Source organism: Megalobrama amblycephala, linkage group LG2 (genome assembly GCF_018812025.1).
Source record: "Megalobrama amblycephala isolate DHTTF-2021 linkage group LG2, ASM1881202v1, whole genome shotgun sequence".
Lineage (NCBI taxonomy): Eukaryota > Metazoa > Chordata > Actinopteri > Cypriniformes > Xenocyprididae > Megalobrama > Megalobrama amblycephala.
This window is the reverse complement of record NC_063045.1, coordinates 40,741,255-40,765,499: the sequence shown is the minus strand read 5'-3', so window position 1 is coordinate 40,765,499 and position 24,245 is coordinate 40,741,255. Positions and strand designations below refer to the sequence as shown.

The following is a 24,245-nucleotide window of genomic DNA, read 5'->3' as shown; positions in this document are numbered from 1 at the left end:
TACGGAGACCACACCCTGCCCAAAGGGAGGTAATGTGTGGAAAACACATATGGACTGGCCTGAAGACAGTAACGCATATGGAAGATCTCTGATGTAGGTCCTACCTTCCGGGAGGAACACACTAGCAATCAGAGATAGGGCAAAACGAAGCCGCCCAGGGAAAGACACGGGTTTACCGTTAGGGAAACCGTACCGTGGACAAACACATATGGGATTACCCGCAGGGAATCACAGCATATGGGCATCTAGCCCAGTACAAGGGCAGACCAATTGGGCATACACACGAGTACTGGACCTAGCGCCGGACGCCTCCGCCGCGTCTGGCTGCCGCAGGATGCAGGAGGAACTCCGCAGGGTTCACCGTTACGGGGAACTGAACTGAGGAGCGGGAAAAGTGCTCGCATTCCCTCTCCCGAGGGAAATGGCACAGCAAGCGAACACCCATGGCTATCTACGACTAGACAGCACACGGGTGGACACCGGTTCCACTCGGAGATTATAATATCTCGCGAATGTATTCGGTGTCGCCCAGCCTGCAGCTCTGTAAATATCTGCAACAGAGGCACCGTGCGCCAACGCCCAGGAAGAAGCAACACTCCCAGTGGAGTGAGCTCGCAACCCAAGGGGGCACGGCTCGCCTTGCGACTGGTACGTCAAGGCGATGGCATCCACTATCCAGTGGGCCAACCTCTGTTTGAAGACAGCCTTCCCCTTCTGCTGACCTCCAAAACAGATAAAGAGCTGCTCAGAGCTTCTGAAGCTCTGCGTGCGGTCCACGTAAACGCGCAGAGCGCGAACGGGACACAGCAACGCGAGGGCTGGGTCTGCTTCCTCCGGGGGCAGTGCTTGCAAGTTCACCACCTGGTCCCTGAAGGGAGTGGTGGGAACTTTGGGCACATATCTAGGCCGGGGTCTCAGGATAACATGAGAGTAGTCCGGCCCAAATTCCAGGCACGAATCGCTGACCGAAAATGCCTGCAGGTCCCCAACCCTCTTGAAGGAGGCGAGCGCGGTCAGGAGCACTGTCTTAAGAGACAGATGTTTCAGCTCAGCTGACTCGAGGGGCTCGAAGGGAGCTCTCCGAAGGCCCGAGAGGGCGATGGAGAGGTCCCAGGAGGGGATGAGGCGAGGCCTAGGAGTATTTAACCTCCTGGCGCCTCTGAGGAACCTGATGATCAGGTCGTGCTTTCCTAGTGACTTGCCATCAAGCACATCGTGATGCGCTGCGATGGCAGCCACATAGACCTTCAGGGTGGAAGGGGACAGCCTCCGTTCCAAACCCTCTTGAAGGAAGGAAAGCACAACACCGACCGGGCATTTCCGGGGGTCCTCCCGGCGGGAGGAACACCACTCAACAGACTCCACTTCATGGCATAGGCGCGCCTCGTAGAGGGGGCTCTGGCCGAAGTGATGGTGTCGAGTACCGCGGACGGTAGGCCACTCAAGTCTGTTGCGTCCCGTCCAGGAACCACACGTGGAGGTTCCACAGATCGGGCCGCGGGTGCCATATGGTGCCCTGCCCCTGAGAGAGGAGGTCCTAAGAGAAAAGAGATGCTCTGCACGGGCAAAGCTTGCTCTTTTCCCAGTTGACCCGAAGCCCCAACTGGCTGAGGTGACTGAGCACCAGGTCCCTGTGTTCGCACAACTGCTCTCGGGACTGGGCCAGAATGAGCCAGTCATCGAGGTAGTTGAGGATGCGAACGCCCACTTCCCTGAGCGGGGCAAGGGCCCCCTCCGCGACTTTGGTAAAGACGCGAGGAGACAGGGACAGCCCAAAGGGTAGGACCTTGTACTGATATGCCCGCCCCTCGAACGCAAACCGTAGGAACGGTCTGTCGAGGAAGGAACGAGACATGAAAGTACGCGTCCTTCAGGTCGATAGCTGCAAACCAATCCTGGGTGCGAACGCACGTGAGGATGTGTTTCACCGTGAGCATCTTGAACGGGAGCTTGTGAAGGGCCCGATTCAGACACGCAAGTCCAGGATCGGTCGTAACCCCCCGCCTTTCTTGGGTACTATGAAGTAAGGGCTGTAAAACCCAGACTTCATCTCGGCTGGAGGGACAGGCTCTATTGCGTCCTTCGCCAAAAGAACCGCAATCTCCGCCCGCAGGACAGAGGCGTTGGGACCTGTCACCGAGGTGAACAGAACGCCGCTGAACCTGGGGGGACGCCTGGCGAACTGAATCGCGTAGCCGTGTCTGATTGTCCGGAGGAGCCAACGGGACGGGTTGGGAAGGCGTAGCCACGCCCCCAAGCTCCGTACGAGTGGAACCATCCGGACAACAGAAGTACCCACGGGGGGGCAGCACGGAGCACTGTGGCCCAACTCGGGAGGCAGTGCGTCCCGAAGTCGGGGCTGTGAGTGGGGTCCACTCACGTGGCTCATGGTGGGCAGGGTGGCGTGGGAAGGCAGTGCGTTCCCGGGGCGCCAAGACCCTGCCCGTGGCGAAGGAAGGAGCGGCTGAGAGAGAGGGAGCGGAAGCTCACTCACCCCCAGCGCGGACCTTCTTATATGACCCAGAGGTTTTTGGAAATTGCTCTTTTGTTGAAAATGTGGGTACCGCTGGCACTGGGGCCAGCGGCGGAACAGAACACAGGATTCTCCCCCGGGCCCTCTCCCGGGGGAAGGAGCGGTGCGGTCACCGTCTCCCACAGAGCAGTCTCCAAAACCACCGGGTCTCCCGTCTCAGGGCCGCTTCTTGCCTTTCTTCTTCTTAGAAGAAGGCTTGGCGGTCTGGGCGGGGGGCGTGGCCTTCCTGCGGGAAGCTCGGGGAGGATGGGACGAGTCCGATCTCCCGGAAGCCTGAGCCGCAGGAGGACGCCCTCGGCGAGGAGCAGACGGAGGCGCAGCCCGTGGCGGATTGGTGGCATCATCACGCCGGGGCAGGATGTGTTTTATGGCCCCTGTCTGCCTTTGCACTGCCGAGAACTGCTGAGCGAAGTCCTCGACAGTGTCGCCGAAGAGGCCGGCCTGGAAGATGGGGGCGTCCAGAAAGCGAGCTTTGTCGACCTCCCTCATCTCAGCCAGGTCCAACCAAAGATGTCGTTCCTGGACCACCAGGGTGGACATCGTTTGACCCAGGGCGCGCGCCGTGACCTCCGTGCGTAGCTCTTGCAGCAACCCTGGATCAGCACTACTCTCGTGCAGCTCCTTAAGAGCTTTTCGCCTGATGGACCTGCAAGATGGCCATGGCGTGCAGGGTGGAGGCTGCCTGTCCAGCAGCTGAGTAAGCCTTGGCCGTAAGAGCGGCCGTGGTCTTACCCGCCTTGGACGGGAGACGCGGATGGTTCCGCCAGGTGGCCGCGGACCGCGGGCACAAGTGCACCGCAATCACACGTTCCACCTGCGGGACCTCCGCGTACCCCTTGGCAGCCCCACCATCGAGGGTAGTGAGAGCGGAGGAGGCAGAAGAACGGTTTCTGGCCGTGTGAGGGGCCATCCACGTCTTCTGGAGCTCCTCATGCACCTCCGGGAAGAAAGGCACTGGGGCGGGACGCGGCTGAGAACCGCGCCCCGAGCCCAGAAACCAATCATCCAACCGCGAGCGCTCGGGACACGGTGGAGGGTTCCACACGAGACCGATGCCTGCGGCGGCCCGGGCAAGCATGGCCGCCAATTCAGAGTCCGCCTCAGACTGAGCGACCATCCCTGAGGGTGGAAGCTCGAAGTCTTCGTCTTCCTCTGAACCAGCAAACCCACTCCCCGATGCAGCGAGCGACATCTGATCCACCTCCGGAGCGCCGAAAGTGACACGAGGCACCCCCGAGGAGGGCCCCGCGGCAGCAGCCGGCAGCTCGACAGCACATGGCATTGCAGAGGAGTGGGAGGTTTGTGGGGACGGACCCGACAAAGTAGCTCCCACTGTAACCCTCAGATCTCCCAGAGTACTAACCTGGCCAGCGGCCGCTACAGCCGCTGGCACTGGGGTAGTCACAGAGGGGACTCTCATTCCTGTGTTAAAGAAAGAGAGTCGCGATCTCAATGCCAACATGGACATGCTCTCGCAATGAGGGCATGTACCATCCACGAGCGCTGCCTCAGCGTGGGGTTTCCCCAAACACGTGAGACAGTGATCGTGGCCGTCAGAGGAAGTCAGGAAACGTCCGCATCCAGAAACACACGGACGAAAAGACATCTTGAAAAAGACGCTGATCGCCCGTGCTTGCTCTTTTAGAATACCTCACCAACCGAAGCACACAGGGATGAGTGCAGCACCGTCCTGTGGGCAGCGCGCCGTCACACCCACCGCTGAGCATGCCTTCCCAACCAGCTGGAGAGATACGAGCAGCCACCAGAGAACAGACAGTAAAAGCAATTAAAATTGCTGTTTTCAGGACCGAGTCCTTAGCAATTAAAATTGCTGTTTGCTCTCTTAGTTCAGAAATTCACTCTTTGAGGAGGTGAAAGGATGATCAGCCGATCGGCTCCGAAGCAAAAGTATGAATGAAGGTGAGTATGCCAGCCCTATTTATACCCGGATGCCGGGGGAGGGGCCCGGCATGTAAATCTCACAGGCCAATTCCCATTGGCTTGTTTTGTACCCTTGGAGGTGATTGGGCTCCCAGGCGAGACCCCATTACGTCAGTATCGACGTAACGTCGAACGTGACTGACTGAATGGGAACTGTCTTTACTAACTGATAAAAGACTATTTATTAGGTGCACTGAAAGGAATAATATTAATATACATCATCTGTGCACGAGGTAGGGCCTTAAAAACATCAGCCAATGTACGACGATTGGCCCTCTGGCTTGTCAATCACTGCCATGACGTTCCTTGTGAGAGACGTGCGCGGATTGGCCCTCTGGCTTGTCAATCACTGCCATGACGATCCATGTGAGAGACGCGCGGCTGCACGCTCCAGTAACTTTCCACACTCCACAGGCGCTGCATGCAATGTTTTTGTCAGGAGACAGGAGTAACAACTGCAGATTATGAGTTACCTGCGTTGAGTATATATAATATTAGTAATATTTATTATTATTATCATCATCATTTTTTTAGAATATATATTTATTTTAATAAAAAATTAGTAGCAAAGTAGCAAATCAAGATTGTCCACTCCCCCTTTGGTCCTGTTGTATGACAAGATCATTTCAGGTTTCCTGTCTTCTCTTTCGCTCACTGCTGCATCTTCGTGCACAGTGCTCATGAGAAGAACGTTTTTATTTTTTCTGGGGCAGTACGACACGATGGCGTGTGTTTCTGTGAAGGCGAACAGAGATGAGAACTTAGCCCGGCCTCTTGGAATGGTCAGAGCACTTGGCAGCTCTGGCTTGTTCCTTCGGATTGTTCCTATCATTCTCATTTTCTTGTTTAGGAGCTCTATGCCAAGTGCATATGAAGTAAAAAAGTTGTCACAAGTGACAATATGCCCTTGAAAGCCATCCATCATTTCCAGGACTATTCTCCTTCCCAGGTTTCTTTCGTGTGGCATCCCTGGAGGTTTTCCTGTGTACACCTGCATGTTCAAACAGTAGCTCGAGTTTGCATCACAGGCTGCCCATATTTTAATGCCATATTTGGCAGGTTTTTTTGGCATGTTTGAAAGGACACCGGACCCTGAATCCCACCAAGCTCTCATCAACTGTAATGTTGGTATCTGGTCTGTACATGAGAGGTAGTCTTTTGACCCAGTCTTCCCACATCTCTCTGATTGGTGCCAGTTTGTCCTGTTCCCTCCTTTCAGCTCTTGACCTCTTATCATCGAAACATAAAATCCTAGTCAGTTGTTTGAATTTTTTCAGTGGCATGGTTGTACGGAAAATTGCCCTCCCCAACTCACTGTCCCATAAACTGGATGCAGATTCGTGGTGAGATTTTAAAACCCCAGCAAGAATTAGAAGTCCAATAAATGCTTGGATTTCATTACATTCAATATTAGACCAGTCTTCACCAAACACTTGTTGCCCCTCTAAATTTGTCATCTCAAGAAGCTTTTGTTGCATGGAGCTTGGAAAAAAAAGTTCAAAAGTAGATTTGATATCTTCAGCCCTTACACAGGCATACCTTGTTGGTCCAGGCGCATTTCTTCTGACCTCCTCTGCCCGTGCTCTCCTTTGTGTCCTTGTGTGAGGAGTTGAAGTCCACAGTATTTCCCCGTTCTTGGAGAGGTACGTTTCAGGGCCTTCTCTCTCCTCTGAATCCTCCTCTGAATCCTCAGTGAAGTTTGGGTCAGCCTCTGTAAAATCTTCCTCTTCAGAGACTTGCTTATCTGGCTCTGTTCCCTCTTCTTGATCACTGCTATGTAGTAAATAAGCCAGGGTCTCCTGAGCAGTATATCTCTTAGCCATTGTGGAGAATGAACTGTGGGCTGGGCTCAAAGTGGCAATATTTATACCCCAAGTTTTTGTTTTCATAAACAAATGCTGTGATTGGCCTTTTGTTTTCATAAGTGCTGCAATACGCCTGAAGGTTACTAGGGAAGAATTCCATCCTTTGATCTTACTCTCTGTGTGTGCGTGTGTGTGTGTGTGTGTGTTCTTGTATATATGGTTTACGAGGACAAAATGTCAGGTTACTCACCAGCATTATGAGGACACTTAGGTTTATGAGGACATATCAGTGTCCTCATAAACTTAAGGTCATATATGTTATTTTCTGGCATAAATTAATGCCGATATGAAGTTTTTAAATTTTCGAAAAAATGACCTTACATACCATGATGTGTTTGTGTATGAATACAACCATGACCTCACATACCATGATGTGTGTGTGTATGAATACAACTATGACCTCACATACCATGATGTGTGTGAGTGTATAGTCCTCTCAAACCAGGTAATGATTTTAAAGTGTGTACAAAATAAATATTTAAATTCCTTTAAGACGGACCCTGTTATTACAATTTTAAATGTATGAGGCTATGACTAAACATCTAATTTTGGGTCACGATCACACGAAAATGCGAATCAATAATACGTGTCCAGTTTTTTAATAAGCTGTCTGGTATAGCTCACTAAACTCCCCACTGGAAGGGTTTCAGGACAAGCACGGCGGATACAACTCGAGCCTTTATTGTGTACAAATGCACAATAATCATCCACAAGCTAGTTATGTGTGACGTTTAGCTTGTCTTAACTAATCAGTTAGTTCGACTGCTAGGTCGTAAACCTACAATGAAACACAAAAAACAAACATCAGAATTAACTAATGAAATTATACAATCATAAAATATTAATTCTTAATCTGAATTACTAGCAATGCCAGTTTACAGACACTCACCGGCAAGCGTACCAGTCCTGATCCAACAACAGAATGAAAATGAACATAGGCGGCGCCTGCGCACTGACTAACTACGCATATACATATACATAATCTGGTGACTAGGAAAGATAATAAAACATACCTGTAACCTAGTAAGATTAACATATACGAAATATAACATAAATGTCCTCAAATTTAGAATGAGATGGTAAATATACATACTTATTTCTTCAAATACCCCAAAACATAATAATAACATCTATCAATAATGATATGCATATGTAAAATAATAGCGACACCTGCTGGAAAGTTCTACACCTCCCACTTGGTCTACTGATTCTAGAATCCAAGTAGGCCACCACAACCAAACAATTCACTTCTAGATATGAAATTATCTCTATCCATGCAAATAACATTGCATACTTGAATATGAACGTATCATGTTACAACATGAATAACTATCTTCATGGTAGTTTTAATGTCCAAAACAACACACATTGTCCTTGATAATATTACGACCTCCTTTACCGAAACACACTACCAGCCTCGGGGAAGATGGTAGCGGGGAAAGTTTCGATCCTTCACCGAAACACACCATGGTGGGGATCCTTCACCGAAACACACCATGGTGGGGATCCTTTACTGCTCCTCCACTGGAAGCAGAACCACCAACCTCCTAACATCCCTGTGGAGGATGGTGGAGGGATAGTTCTCCTCACCTCGGTTTCTCTTGAACTGTCCGCCGGAAACTGGACAACTTCGACATGTTGCCACTCTCACATCTCGTACTACACCCCTCGCATCAGGACACACCTCCACAACTCGACCCAGCCTGAACTGACCCCTCAGTGCGTTCTGATCAGCTAACCATACCAGATCACCCACTGCAACATTTCTAGCAGGCGCGTGCCACTTCTGGCGGATATAGAGGTTTGGACCTGCCAGCTGGCTCCATCGCTTCCAGAATTTATCAACCTCAATCTGGATTGTTCTTAGACGCACGACAGGGTAAGTTGGATACTCAAAACCTCGGGAGTCCCCATTGGGTCCTGCGCGACCGAGCAGAAGCGAGTTGGGAGTGATTACTTCCACGGTCTCATCTTGTACCTGAGCTCTGGCACCGATAGGTCTCTCATTTGACAGATTAGCAGCCAGGTACAGAAGGGTCTGGAATTCCAGTGCTGTCAGATTACATTCCTTGCCAACACTACTTAAAGCTCTCTTAAGTACACCAACTGCTGCCTCGGCTGCTCCATTTCGATGAGGAGAGTCAGCCGGGTGAAACACCCACGTCCAGTCGGTTCCTCCAACTACTGCCTTCTTCTGGATCTGATCCTTGTCGATGTTACTTAGGAACTCATAAAGCTCCTGTAACACAGGTCTGGCACCCACAAAGTTGGTCCCTTGGTCCGACCAGAGCTTTCTTGGGTGACCCCTAAGAGCTGTGAAGCGCTGGTATGCTTTCAGGAATCCTTCCGTCGACAGATCTTCCACAATGTCAGCATGTACTGCTCTCGAAGCCATACAGCTGAATACCACGCCCCAGACTTTCATCTCCGCTCTTCGTCTTACAGTATCTTTAACAACATAAGGACCGAAAAGGTCTAACGTCGTAAACTCAAATGGTGCGGCTGGTTTAGTTCGTTCAAGGGGAAGTTCACTCATCACCTGTTTGCACATTCTTGCTTTGATCTTCCGACAATGCATACAAGAATCAACAACATTTCTGGCAATCCTTGAACCCATCACCACCCATGCTTTAGACCTCACACGGAGGAGTGTGCCAGCAACCCCTTCGTGATTAGTTTCATGGGCCTCTCTCACGAGAAGAGTGCTGATCCACGCCTTGTAGGGAACCAAGGGTACACCAATCTCTCCTTGGGTCAAAGCCTGGACTCTACCATGACATCTCAGTAGCCCTGAAGCCTCATCCCTACTGACAACGAGTCTGTCTAGCGTCGTCACAGGAAACGTAACTCCATTCTGGGCGGCTAAGCACAGGTCTTCGAATGCAGCTTTGCGTTCCTTTACTGTCAATACTGCCTCCCACTTTGCTGGCTTGGAGGCCCTGCCTACATGGGCCAACCACTTCTTTACAGCTCTGCGGACATAACCAACTACTCCACAAAGTCTAGTAAGAGAACTGCACCTTGTTGGATCCACTTGGTCTATGAGCGCGGCTCCCCACAGAGTCTCCTTCTCCTTAGTCTCAGTTAAGGTCAATTCCATCCCATTTTCGGAGGTACACTGGAGCCCCGCTTACTCCATCTGTGACTATTGGATCTTCACCACCAGGACTGCCAGGATTTAACAATTTCTTTGCTTGAATTCTGGTAAGGACCACTGAGAAGGCCTTCTTCTGGAGCCCACTCACTACCTCTCTAGCATCAGCTGCCACTTCTGAGGCGGACTTTATGGGCCAATCTTCTACTGGACTAGACAGAAACTCGGGACCCTTCTGCCACACAGAATTCTCACCCAGCAGTTCAGGAGAGCACCCTCTCGTGACTAGATCAGCGATGTTGACCTCGCCTGGTATCCACCACCAGTCAGTTACAGCTCCAGCCTTCTGAATCTCCCCGATTCGGTTCGCAAAAAATGTCTGGAACCCGTAGCTCTCTCTCTGGATGGCCCCAAGCACCGTCTGACTGTCAATGAAATGATACCACTTCTCCACGTCCAATCGTCCATGCTTCAACACGTATCCTTTCAGACGTGTGGCAAAGACAGCTCCACACACCTCAGCCTTGACGGCATCACCTTTCTGGTTGAGAGGAGTTAACTTGGCCTTTGACTCTACCAGCCGAGTGACCACACCATCTGACGTCTCCCATCGCAAGTACAGTACTGCACCATAGGACTCACAGCTCCCGTCAGAAAACGTGATTCCCCAGGGTCTACCCTTCCAGCCAGAAGGTGTGAGGCTTCTGTAGAACTTGATGCTACTCAGACGAGCGTACTCCTTGAACAGCTCAATTGCCTTTCTTCTGAGGTCGTCAGAGAGAGGTTCATCCCAGGTATCTTTAGTAAGCTTGCCAGCTTCCTGGAAGGCTCTTCTCACAAGGATTACTCCTTTCTGTTTCACAGGAGTTACCAAACCGATCGGGTCATACAGACCAGCTATTTGGCTTAGTAAAACACGACGAGTAAGTGGGTTTGGTGTTTTTACTTCCACTTCTTCTTCAGTGAGGTCAATCTCAGTTCTCATCTTCTTCTTCCTACTGGAGAAGTTGATAGAGACCATCACAAAGAGTTTGTCCTCTTGCACGAGGTAACCAACCCCCAGGGCTTTGTTATCTTCCTCCCTTAACTGGTTGGGCAACGTCAGAGTCACTGGCATGGACTCTGTCCCGACTCTCCTCCCACTTTGACCAGACCGGATCCACGGCTTGAGGTAGAAGCCTCCTGCTATCAGTATCTTCTCCACTCCCTCTTGAATCTTGTCTAGACGGTTTGGGTCATTGTGGGACGTGAGGAGATCATCGACATAGGAGTCTTCCTCGATGACCCTTCTTTCCTCCTTCATATCAGAGAACTGGGGTAACTTCGCGGTCTCTCGCATGGCAACCTGCGCAATACACCCCGCAGGTTTATCCCCCATGTTCACCCGCACGACAGCATAATCCTCAATCTCATCCTCCGGTGAGTCTCTCCATAGAAATCGATGCACATGGACTTCTTGTTCCTCCAGCCAGATCGAATTATACATCTTGGTGATGTCTCCGATGGCCGCATGTTCTCCTTCCCGGAATCTGAGGAGCACCGCTCTGATGGGATTTAAGACGTCTGGGCCTTTGAGCAGAATGCTGTTCATGCTAACCCCTCCGAACTCCTGGCTGCTGTTCCAGACGAGTCGTACTGGCGTAGTCACTGAATGGGGATTTGGGGCGGTTAGGTGACTCACCCACCACACAGCACCTTTCCAGCTGTCCATAACATCCTTTGTGAGCTTAACAGCAGCTCCCCTCTCTACCATCTCATGGACTTGCCTCATGTAAGCCTCTTTCCACAGAGGGTCTCTCGTGAGCCGCTTCTCAGTCCTCAGAAACGTTGCTTCCACAGCCTTTCGGTTGTTAGGAAGAGAGACTGGGTTTTCCTTCCAGGGGTACTTAGCATCCCAGTGGGGCTGGTCACTGTGAGTGTCTCTCTCTCTGAAGGTTAGACCTGCCTTTATTATCTCCAGCTCTTTTTCATCAGCCAGGGACATCTCCTTTCCTCCCGGCGAGCACTTTCCACAGCGACATCCTCCACAGATAGGGTCACAGGCAGCACCAATGCTATCCCACTTTAGCCACTCAAGAACCTCTTTATTGCATGCTGCTGTCGTTCGAACTTCTACTCTGTTTTCTTGCTCAAAATGGCCTCCTGGCCTTCCCACGAAGTGTTCTTCAACTTTGACAGCTAACATTCTCATTGAATGAGCAAAGTGCGTCTTCGACCGCCATGCAGCCACCTCCACTTCTTCGAAGAGGTCTGGATGCACACCACTCACGATCTTGCCCAGAGGACCATCCCACAACACCAGATCGCCGACTCTTTGCAGTCTTTGCGGAGCTAATCGGCCTTCACGAGTGCTGATTAATAGATCGATCTTCTTCGGGCGGGCCAGTTCTCCCGGCTCCACTTCAGGGAAAAACTGCTCTAGCCGCTCCGATTTCACCACTCGATCCACTTTGGCGATGTCTTCCATCCCATAGCAAATCATCTCGTGGAGTTTCAAGGTTCCTCGGGAGGTCCACACTTTTATTTTCACAAGATACCTTTTCGTATCAACTTTCACCTTCATCGTACCAACACCATACACGACAAGGGAGATCGGTTCACCAGTCAGTCCGAGCCTTTCCGCAGCTTGGTGTGTAATGTAATTTGTGTCAGATGCGAGATCAAACCAAAGCTCCAAGGCTGTCTCCTCTCTTTGTCGTGACCGGTACCAGCATCATGAGGACTGGATGTTCTTTCAAGCCACTCTGTTCTATCAGACTCTTGCCAGAACACACTGTCGACGTTGCCTTGTTAGTGCAGGCTCTGCGGACAGCCTCCAACTGGTGGGGAGTCAGTCCTAACTTGGCGAACACAGCTTCTTGCTCCTCTGTCGGACCTCGAGTTCCCTGCTTTTCCTCTGCTTTATTTTCCCTCTTAGCAGCATCCTTCTTTGTTGAAGCTTTAGGGCAAAGGAAATAGTGGTGGTCCGCTGGAGTGTCGCCTTTCTTACACTCTTCTTTACGACAGAGAAACTTTGGAGTGCAGTCACTCTCGACTCCGTGAACATCCAAGCACTTTGTACATGCTTTCACCTTTTTCAGTTGAGCTTTCTTCTCTGACAGATTGGCTTTTCTGAAAGTTTTACAACGAAACAGTTTACCACCGTGATCTCCATCACCACACACGGCACATGGTAACTGCTTGGAGTCCCTTTTGACTTCACTTGCTGAAGTCTTAGTGAACGACTTCTTCTCTCTCCATCTTCCACCTGGTTTCTCCCAGTGGCTTGATCTCCCAGGAGCATTAGCAGGCCATGGTTTGCTGGGTAGCAACTGCTCCAACCTCACAAGCAACGACTTTTGGTCTTCCAGGAACGTCAAGAGCCTGTCGAAACGGTTTCCAGGATGGACGTCATTCACAGGGTTTCTCACACACATGAGCCATTCTCTCTTCATAACTTCAGGGAGTTTACTCTCCAAAGACCGAATCACCAGCTGATTCCGTACAGCGTCTTCACACCCCAGGTCTGTGAGGTCCAATACTGCCCTCTCCACTGCTAGAATCAACTCTAATGTCTCTCGTGGCTGATGGTTTTTTACAGCAGGTCGTGATTGAAGCTCCAACACGATCTCTTCGGCCGTTTGTGCTTTGTCACCATAACAAAGAGAGCCATATCCAATTCCCTGAAGATATCGTTTGCATCTTTGCAGCGCAACAGCCTAAGTTCACTTTTCACAGACTCACTTATACTGTCTAGTAAGTGAAGTTTCTTGCATTCCCTTGACCCCGTAGGCTCCGCTTGCGCCTGGATACTCTCCCATTCAGCCTTCCAATGCCAATAATCCCTCCTGTCCCCGGAGAATTTAGGTAAGCTTATGGGTGTGAGCCTTATTTTTGGTCGGGCCCACTGATAGCTGTTATCCCCACCGGCGTACGAACCAGGGCTACTATATGGCATGCTACTACTTTGTCCCATGCTGATATCGACAGGCGGAGCAGCACGATTGCTTAATAGTTGTGGCGTGCTGGCAAGAGTTGGAGGTAAGGCAAAACTGACACCAAGTCCACTATCAGACCTTCTTGACTGTAGAATGGGCTGTAATGTTTGTTGGGGGGTATTGTGTGTGGTAGCTGCAACATACCTGCTCTGAGGTTGACTAGTGACTGAAGAACCTTGAGCAGCAGAGGTAGAGATGCTTGCTCTGTCTGTGTACTTGAATGAAGGACAGCTTGTAACATATACAGTTCCCTGCCCCTCAAAGGGCGGATTGACAACAGCAGGCTGACTGTTAACAGGTGGAGTAGTAATAGCAAGGGTTACTGGTTGGGTAAAGGTGATGCTATTTGCAGCTGTAAGGCTGTCGGTATCTGTTATGACATGCCCCCCGACCGCGTCATCGCCTCTCTCATCTTCATCCTCTGCCTCCTCATCGCCTTTTAGTTCTGTACTGTTCCTATTCATAACCTCATTCTCTTGTCTGTATGTCCACTCATCCATCAGTTGCTCTTTATCCTCTCTCAATGATAAAAAGAGCATCCATTTGTCTCTTCCATATGGCCGATAATCTCTCCAATTGTAAACAGCCTCCTTGAGTTCATGGAGTTTCCTATCCAATTTACCACTTTCGACCCTTTGCTGCGTCCATGGCACTTTACTTGTGCCGAGTGCCTCAGCTCGATCAAAAGCAGACTTGAACTGTGTTACAAGAGTGTCTATGTCTGGCTCTGCATACTTAGACCACAGCATTTCCATGATCTTGCTCTCAGTTTCAAGGAATTTTTGCTCACTGGCATCCCTCCTCGTCAGAGCGTCCCGTGACTCACTGTCATCACCTGTAGGGTCTAACTGGCTCAAAGCGTCAACATACTCATTACTGACATCAAGGAGTTTGTCATAATCATCCTTTAATCTCGCTAACTCTTCTGACAACTCAACTTCACGTAAACGGCCAGCACTAACTTCAAGGCGGTTTATTCTTGTTGTAAAGACTCGTTGAACATTTGAGCGTTTCCGCTTTAAACTCTCTAAATCTGGTTTTTCATCTGCCATTTCTGTCTCTTTTTCCTCTTTTCAGTGATCAGAATCACTAAAATCACTTTTTTGGCAAAAAGAATCGTTCAGAAGAATCGACTCAAAAGACTCGTTCAGAAAGATTCGGTTCAAAGGATTCGATTCAGCCGTTACGTCCGGTAGCTGCGTTATTAGCCCCGCAGCTATTAACATTCACACAGTCTTACTCACGGTTGTAGAAGTTATTCAGCACTTTAATGGCCCCGTTAGCTATTAGCTTTGGCTTCTCCGTTGAAGTGGTGTTGTTAACGGCCGCTTCTTTCTCAGAATACGGGTCTCCAATCCCGACGTCGGTCATCAACGATGGCTTCTCCTCCACTCGGTGTCCGTGAATTCTCTAGCACGGCTCTGACGGCGGTTTACGACTGTCCAGTTTTTTAATAAGCTGTCTGGTATAGCTCACTAAACTCCCCACTGGAAGGGTTTCAGGACAAGCACGGCGGATACAACTCGAGCCTTTATTGTGTACAAATGCACAATAATCATCCACAAGCTAGTTATGTGTGACGTTTAGCTTGTCTTAACTAATCAGTTAGTTCGACTGCTAGGTCGTAAACCTACAATGAAACACAAAAAACAAACATCAGAATTAACTAATGAAATTATACAATCATAAAATATTAATTCTTAATCTGAATTACTAGCAATGCCAGTTTACAGACACTCACCGGCAAGCGTACCAGTCCTGATCCAACAACAGAATGAAAATGAACATAGGCGGCGCCTGCGCACTGACTAACTACGCATATACATATACATAATCTGGTGACTAGGAAAGATAATAAAACATACCTGTAACCTAGTAAGATTAACATATACGAAATATAACATAAATGTCCTCAAATTTAGAATGAGATGGTAAATATACATACTTATTTCTTCAAATACCCCAAAACATAATAATAACATCTATCAATAATGATATGCATATGTAAAATAATAGCGACACCTGCTGGAAAGTTCTACAATACGAGTGTGCAATGTCGTGGAATGTATAAGCCAAAATGAGTTTTGGCGTGCATATGGTACGCTGTTTTTATCCTTAGCCTTATACACACCCATTTGAGAGCATTCTGAAAGACTGCCTATGTGTCATGAACATGTCGATTTGTATAAACAACACAAGACTAACAGCCAATGACATTTACAGCTGGGGAGACTGGACTGATTTTCTACTGTTTAGTGTTAATCACCAACTCAGGCAGTTAAGAGCTACATTTAGCCTTAGATGTTATTTGAATATTGTCCCTGGAGCACAGGTTTTATCAGCTGACAATTTTCAGTGCACATTTAAGAGTGCAAGTTGCAGCTATTATTAACAATAACGGAAAGCTGAGGCTCATAAGTATTAACTGCTACTGACATTTACAATAAGCACTTAACTGAAATAACTATGCATATTAAATAATTAAATAACTACAGAACCGGCTAACTAAAATCTCAAAATCAGCTTGTGCACAGAAAAAAATGAAACTCTGAGCATGCACACGTGATATCCAAGTGAGAGCCATGAGACCAATGTATGTTTGAGAGTGTTTGACCAGTTTTGTGCTACATGTGAAGGAAATCCACAGAGATTCGTGCTTGCTCTTTACACGGATGCACCCTCGCCTTTTGTCATTAAAATAACGCCATAGAAACTGCCTCTTGCTACCTAAACTATGCTACCTTACCAGATAACGTCACAATAGCGTCTGGCTCATTTTCTGTACCGTGTAGGGCAGTACTAGCCTTTATAAATGAAAGTCTGAAAGTTCTGTCTCAAAATGAGTATGTGGGTATGTGCAAATCCTTGTCCTTTCCTAGTGGGTATACAGCGTATACCTGCATATCAAGTAGACTACACCACTGGTATAAACATATATATATATATATATATCGGACTAGTTGGACCTGATAATTCTTTACACAGGGTGGCCAGGGGACATTAGTTTTCCTAGTAATAGGCCTTAGAAGTATTAAATTGTCTTAAAGGTGCCTTTAAATTGTCTTAAAGTACGCCCCCAATATTTGCATAATGCCAGCCCATGTTCAAGGCATTAGACAAGGGCAGCCAGTAACGTCTGGATCTGCACAGATGAATCATCAGACTAGGTAAGCAAGCAAAAACAACAGCGAAAAATGGCAGATGGACCAATAATAACTGACATGATCCATGATATCATGATATTTTTAGTGATATTTGTAAATTGTCTTTCTAAATGTTTCGTTAGCATATGTTAATGTAGGCTACTGTTGGTTAAAGTTACACCGTTTATTACTGTATTCACGGAGACAAGAGCCATCGCTATTTTCATTTTTAAACACTTGCAGTCTGTATAATTTATAAACACAACTTCATTCTTTATAAATCTTTACAACAGTGTTGCATTAGCCGTTAGCCACGGAGCACAGCCTCAAATTCACTCAAAATAAAACGTTAACATCCAAATATATACTTTACTCACATAATTCGAAGCATGCATGCAGCATGCATGACGAACATCTTGTAAAGATCCATTTGAGGGTTATATTAGTTGTGTGAATTTTGTAAATGCGCTGTAATATAGTCGAGAGCTCGTGTGGCAGGGAACACGCGATTTAAGGGGGCGGCGCCGAGTGTAAATCAGTGCATAGTTAATGATGCCCCAAAATTGGCAGTTAAAAAAATGTATTAAAAAAAATCTATGGGGTATTTTGAGCTGAAACTTCACAGACACATTCAGGGGACACCTTAGACTTATATTACATCTTTTAAAAACATGTTCTAGGGGACCTTTAAATTCAGATTCGATTGGTCTTAAATATTTTTGGTCATATTTCTGCAAAAATTTCAGCACAGATATTGCTCTATAGATGTATCTCTGTTTCCCTCTGTCTCTCAAATATGTTAGAGAGAGTATTTGCGCGAGGACTTCTGTATGTAGTTCTATACATCAGTGATCGACGGCCACACAGTCATGGTGTACAAGGACGTGTGGTATAGGAGGACTTGTGTATGTAGTTCTATAGCCGACAGTTCCTCTCTGTCTCAAACGTGTTTGTGTATTCACAGTCATGGTGTACAAGGACATGTGGTATAGGAGGACATGTGTATGTAGTTATATAGCCGACAGACGCTCTCTGTCTCAAACGTGTTTGTGTATACACAGTCATGGTGTACAAGGACTTGTGGTATAGGAGGACTTGTGTATGTAGTTCTATAGCCGACAGTTTCTCTCTGTCTCAAACGTGTTTGTGTATACACAGTCATGGTGTACAAGGACATGTGGTATAGGAGGACGTGTGTATGTAGTTCTATAGCCGACAGTTCCTCTCTGTCTCAATCGTGTTTGTGTATTCACAGTCATGGTGTACAAGGACATATGGTATAAGAGGATTTGTGTATATAGTTCTATAGCCGACAGACGCTCTCTGTCTCAAACGTGTTTGTGTATACACAGTCATGGTGTACAAGGACATGTGGTATAGGAGGACTTGTGTATGTAGTTATATAGCCGACAGACGCTCTCTGTCTCAAACGTGTTTGTGTATACACAGCCATGGTGTACAAGGACATGTGGTATAGGAAGACGTGTGTATGTAGTTATATAGCCGACAGACGCTCTCTGTCTCAAACGTGTTTGTATATACACAGTCATGGTGTACAAGGACATGTGGTATAGGAGGACGTGTGTATGTAGTTCTATAGCCGACAGTTCCTCTCTGTCTCAATCGTGTTTGTGTATTCACAGTCATGGTGTACAAGGACATATGGTATAAGAGGATTTGTGTATATAGTTCTATAGCCGACAGACGCTCTCTGTCTCAAACGTGTTTGTGTATACACAGTCATGGTGTACAAGGACATGTGGTATAGGAGGACTTGTGTATGTAGTTATATAGCCGACAGACGCTCTCTGTCTCAAACGTGTTTGTGTATTCACAGTCATGGTGTACAAGGACTTGTGGTATAGGAGGACTTGTGTATGTAGTTCTATAGCCGACAGTTTCTCTCTGTCTCAAACGTGTTTGTGTATACACAATCATGGTGTACAAGGACGTGTGGTATAGCAGGACTTGTGTATGTAGTTATATAGCTGACAGTTCCTCTCTGTCTCAAACGTGTTTGTGTATTCACAGTCATGGTGTACAAGGACGTGTGGTATAGGAGGATTTGTGTATGTAGTTCTATAGCCGACAGACAATCTCTGTCTCAAACGTGTTTGTGTATTCACAGTCATGGTGTACAAGGACATGTGGTATAGGAGGACGTGTGTATGTATTTATATAGCTGACAGACAATCTCTGTCTCAAACGTGTTTGTGTATTCACAGTCACGGTGTACAAGGACGTGTGTATGTAGTTCCTCTCTTTCTCAAACGTGTTTGTGTATACACAGTCATGGTGTACAAGGACATATGGTAGGCTATAGGATTATTAATTATTATTATGAGGATGATGTTATTATTATTATTATTACTATTATTATTATTATTAATACTTTAAATAGTATAACAAAATGTTGGCTTTCTTAAGCCAGCCTAATAACCTTTTTGTGAGAGAGAAATACATTCATCACACGTTGAATACCAAAAAGTAATCTCATCTATAATTATTAACTAAATTATTTTTCACATAAGTGATCAGATTAATATCAATAATTATTTTTCATAAATGAAGGAATTAATATTACTCCTTAAACTTGTTCACGTGATCACCTTCCGACCACACATTGGAGGGTCCTTCAGAATTTTCGCAGCAAAGTCCTGTCAGCTGTTCATCTACGTCTTCTGAAGACTGAAGTGACAGAGGGAGCACAACAAATAAAAGTAAGTAGTAATCTGATCTACTATTACTATTATTATTAATAATAATATTAATACTTTAAATAGTATAACAAAATGTTGGCTTTCTCAAGCCAGCCTAATAACCTTTTTGTGAGAGAGAAATACATTCATCTAACATTGAAAACTCTGACCAAAAAGTAATCTCATCTATAATTAACTAAATTATTTTTCACATAAGTGATCATATTAATATCAATAATTATTTTTCATAAATGTAATTAATATTACTCCTTAAACTTGTTCATGTGATCACTTTCCCGCCACACATTGGAGGGTCCCTCAGAATTTTCGCGGGCAAAGTCCTGTCAGCTGTTCATCTACGTCTTCTGAAGACTGAAGTGACAGAGGGAGCACAACAAATAAAAGTAAGTAGTTATCTTATATATGACGTTAATTATTAAATAACGTTAAATTATTTTTTCATATAGTCGATCATTAATATCAATAACTTAATTTTCATAAAGTTAATGAAGTGTTTGGGTGAGAGGAAATGGAGACCGCCAAACCCTTTAGTAAAATATCGCCGTTATTTTGTTTTTTATATGTATTAATTTTAATTTACATCGACAATATTGTGAGTGTTAGTGGATATTATGTAATTCTCACTACTGAGCGATCTTAATCGCTTTTGAATTAAGCAGTTTAACGTATTGTGGCTTTGTGTCTTATGCTATAATGTGATACAAATGTTCTTTATGAATTAATGGTGAGAGTTGTGATATTGTTGTCGTTTAAGAACGATCACACTGCTATGTAATAAAAATTATATTTCCTTCAGGTAAAGTGCGCAAGACACTTTACTCGGGGGAGAAACCTGAAGGAAATATCATTAGAACGTATCGATGCGCTGATTCCGGAGCACTCACAGAAATACACGAGAAGTTATCAATTTATTTTAAATAAAGTGCCCCAGTTTTGCTATTTTAAAGTTTCCTAATTTCGTTTTTGGTAACTCATCACCGCCAAAGATGGGTTTCCGTGTTCTAACTGCGGATGGCGCTATTATTTTAATGCATCGTCGGAATCACCACAGCATACCACGAAGAAACAATCGATCCCAGGCAAGCGGCAACCTCCCCCTTTCTCTCGTGAAGCCAATACGGAAGTAACTTAAACTGCGATTCATCGACTGGCCGCTAGGGACAGGCTCCAAAAGAGAGCAGAATCTCATAGAGTCCCATGTTAAATTGGCCAAGTTTATAGCAGAAAAAAACATGTTTACAAGTTGGTTCAAATTGTGGTTTTGGTCTATACTGCTATTTTTGCCCTTCATGACAACTCTGAGGGGGGTGAATTTTTTTATAACTTATCCGTTTAAATTATATTAAGCCTTAAAGTTCTGCATAATTAAGGGCGTGGTCACTTGAGTGACAGGTATATTGCGCTGCTGTCTGTGAGCCGTCATGTTACTTCAGCTGCCGCTGAATTTGGCATCTCAGCCGTATTTGTGCTCGATTATTTTATACAATTATAAAATATGGCTTGCTGCATAATATTCGAGACTGATGTGTGTCTATGTAGATGTGCATGCATGGGGAAGAGACACAGAACACACGTTGTTGGATCGTGGCATTGGCTGAAAGTTTTGGTTGTGAGATTTACTGCAATGACAATGGCGGGAGGATATCAAAATCCGACAGCACTGCTTGGATATTATAACTAAAACTGCTGCACTATTTTGAAAAAAATATACTTTGGACACGGGCTCATTTGTTTGTTAGATACGATCGCTGCTCAGATTGCATCCTTTCTTGAAGAACGATGACAGAGAGCAGATCATTCAGAAGAAATGTGACATGTTTATTTGTTTTGCAATGGACATTCATATTTTACCTAAGTGCCACGGATTGGATTCATCTCGCGATCTCTATTTCATTATAAAGGTATGAAGTCCCATTTGATTTTCCATGTTGTTATTTGCACAACCAACACTACTGGTGTTGGAGCATCTATATCTTAAAAAAACACCGTAGATTGACAGTAAACCTTTAGAACGTTCTGATGATAAAACTTATCTTCATTAATATTTTAGATCGTATCTTAGATAGATATATAGCTCTTGCTGCTAACATGGTCACGTCGAGCTAGGCAGGCGTGGTTTCAGCAACCAGTCATATCAGCTCAAACCACCTCCCCGCCTCTTTGTCCATTTTCAGTTATCCAGGAGTGACGTGCGGTGACGCGCAGCTAAGATGGCCGCGGCCTCATTTAGGCGTCAAAACTGCTGTTCAGAACTCTATGGGTGACGTCACGGACGCTACGTCCATATTTTTTTACAGTCTATGATCCCAGGGCAGAGTCGTAGACGTAGTCATCAGGTGGAAACGATCAAACGTGATGATCAAACATTAATAAGTATATAAATCAAAAGCTTTCGTGTTATTGCACGGAATGTTGAGCCCAGGAAGAGACTGTGTAAACTGTCGAGGTGTTGATAAACATGATCAACGCCATCTGCGTTTTGATCTTCATTTTGATATATATGCAGATACAAGAATATTTTGTTCAAATATCAAATATTTTGAAAATATCAAATATTTTGAAAATTTTGTTCAACAAAATATTCTGGAACAAAAACATCATGGAAAACGCTGGAGTTAATATAACCTAATCTCTCAATGATTCTCAAACTATTTGTTCGAAGTAGTTCGAAGAGTCATCTTTTTAAACCCCAGTGATGTCCGTTTCGCGAACGAATTATTTTGAACCGGTTTGTCGAAAAAAGATCTGCACTTCCCATCACTACAAAACCCCTCCTCTGTCGCAGTGAATCATAAAAATAGTTTAATTATATTACTATGGTTTTGCATTAATAAGTACAGTTACTAATAATATTACATGTTTATTTATTGGAAATTTTACAGTAAAGCACTGAGCTTGAATTGAGATGCAGATATATATATTTTTTTTTTATGTAAAATGATTTAATATCTTTTATTTCCAACTGTAACATGCAAAAAACTAATTTTTATATGTTTATTTTTTTTAAGTTTTTGTTGGACATCATGCAGCTTTAGATGTTCATCTTCAGTGTTTTGTTCATTTAGTGAGAAGGAGCATTACGAGATCAAAGGGCGGACGCACCCCCATTGAAGAGGCCTTGTTTTATATAAAGGAGAGTACGGACAAGAACTGTATTCGAGCTAATTTTATAAATGATTTCAAAGGTAAGTAGTTTCATTTATTTTAATGTATGTTTATCAATTAACATTCTCTAATTAAAATCCAGAATTGTTGTTTGTGTTCTAGAGCCTATTTATTCCTGGTATTTTCAAATAAAAATTAGCCCAAGCTTTACTCAGCCTCAAGCAATCCAAGCTTTATAATGGCAGTGAATGGGGGTCAGAAAGTGTAAAACTCTTGCAGTTCACAAAGCTTACACTACGTCCTATGCTTTCCTACTTCAACTTACGTAAAAGTTGTTGCAAACTGGCATCGCGTCAGTTAATTCTAGGCAGGTGTGCTTGAGTGGGTTGCAGCTAAATTCTGCAAGAGAGTGGCCCTCCAGGAACAATTTACCCAGTGAATAAATAAATAAAATTCTGTTATGTTGTTCCAAACCCACACAACTTTCATTCCTCTTTGAAACCTGGATACAAACTAATAGAAGCACCTTCCCAATACACAATTGTTCAGAAAGATATTTAAAAAGACTTAACTAATGTTATTCTGCAAAATGACTTTGTGTCATTTCTTGTCAACTCAACCAGAGATCCTGAAGTAAAATGTTGCATTTGAACATTTTTCTTCTGGTGAAAGAAATACATATATTATAAGGAAAGGTAAAATATTAAATGTTATAGATGTAGGGGTGTGCAATATCACGATTTTGATCATGGACAATAAAAATGTCTCCATGATCCACTTTTGGAAAAATATCAGTGTATTGTGCTATAGTGCACATTCTTAAATTTTCAGTTCTGGTGCCTCTGTCCCAACTAGGGTTGCAAATGGGCAGAAAGTTTCTGGTAAATTTCCGGAGACTTTCCACGGGAACTTAATTTTGGAAATATTCCAATTTGGAAACTTAACAGGAATTTATGGGAATTTATGAGAATGTATGGGAATTAATTGGAAATTTTGGGATATTTATAATATTTATATAAAATGTATCATATAAAAACAAATATAAACATTTTGTTTGGTCATAACTGTCACAGATCCCCTGTCTCCCTGGACTACAATTCCCATGATCCTCCTGTTTCTTCACCTGCACTCACTTCCCTCGTCATCTCCTATCATCACGGATCACCTGCACCTGGACTCTATTATCAGCACCTCCTTTATATTGCACTCACTCCCTTCACTCCTCGTCCGTTCTCTGTTTTGTTAAAGTGTACGTTTGGTGTTCCTGCCCTGTGTTTATTAAAGTAGTATCTATATTTGTGGAAATCCGTATCTGCCTCATCTCTACACCAGCTACCTGTAACAGAAGAACGGACCTAAACCCTGGATTTCCACAAAGGAATGGAGACTTTCCTCCGCTCCCTGGCTCCTGCTCCTCCGCCTCCCACTCCTCTGTCAACTGGCGATCGCCTCATCGGACTCCTGCAGGTTGGTCGTTTGCTGGAGAGGTATGTGGAGGAGTTTGTTGAGCTCGCTTTTCTGTCTGACTGGCCTGATGCTTGTTTAATCTCCCTGTTTTTGGATGGACTGGATGACGACACTATCCGTTTTGATGAACCTGATTATCGTTTCTCCTTAAGCGAAACTATCAATTTAATTTTGTGTTTAAATGGCTCCAAATTCCTCGTTGATAAGGTTCAGGATGAGTGTTTGTCTCCAGTCCATCCAGAAACACAGTTGGCCGGGCCAGTCATTCGGCCTCCGTCTTCCTCCGCCTTCCCTCCGTCCCTCTGTTCGTTTGGCTTCTGTACTCCCTCCTGTTCTCCCTGTGTCGTCTGTCGTCCTGGCTCCGCTGGAGCCCTGCCTACGCCTCGGTCGGCGGAGCCGC

The 24,245-nt window shown here is 45.6% G+C and overlaps 1 protein-coding gene, 1 long non-coding RNA gene and 1 pseudogene across 2 annotated transcripts; 1 reads left to right on the top strand and 2 right to left on the bottom strand.

The window, feature by feature from the left end:
- Positions 1–5,033: 5,033 nt before the first annotated feature.
- Positions 5,034–6,673, bottom strand: LOC125262686 (annotated as a pseudogene).
- Positions 6,674–6,697: 24 nt separating this feature from the next.
- Positions 6,698–9,439, bottom strand: LOC125258518. The gene is made up of 2 exons (XM_048175506.1): positions 7,229–9,439; positions 6,698–7,117 (listed from the first exon to the last, which is right to left on the bottom strand). The coding sequence occupies exon 1, from the start codon at positions 9,437–9,439 to the stop codon at positions 7,850–7,852; it is 1,590 nt and encodes a 529-aa protein (XP_048031463.1). The 3' UTR covers positions 6,698–7,117; positions 7,229–7,849.
- An 11,678-nt stretch (positions 9,440–21,117) lies between these two features.
- On the top strand, positions 21,118–24,017 carry LOC125258553. Its single transcript, XR_007182649.1, has 3 exons — positions 21,118–21,174; positions 22,339–22,458; positions 23,452–24,017. It is a non-coding gene; the product is annotated as an uncharacterized LOC125258553 (long non-coding RNA).
- Positions 24,018–24,245: the final 228 nt, after the last annotated feature.

Coding starts and splice junctions, on each gene's coding strand:
- LOC125258518 (XM_048175506.1), bottom strand. CDS start 9,439: ATGGAATTGACCTTAACTGAGACTAAGGAGAAGGAGACTCTGTGGGGA.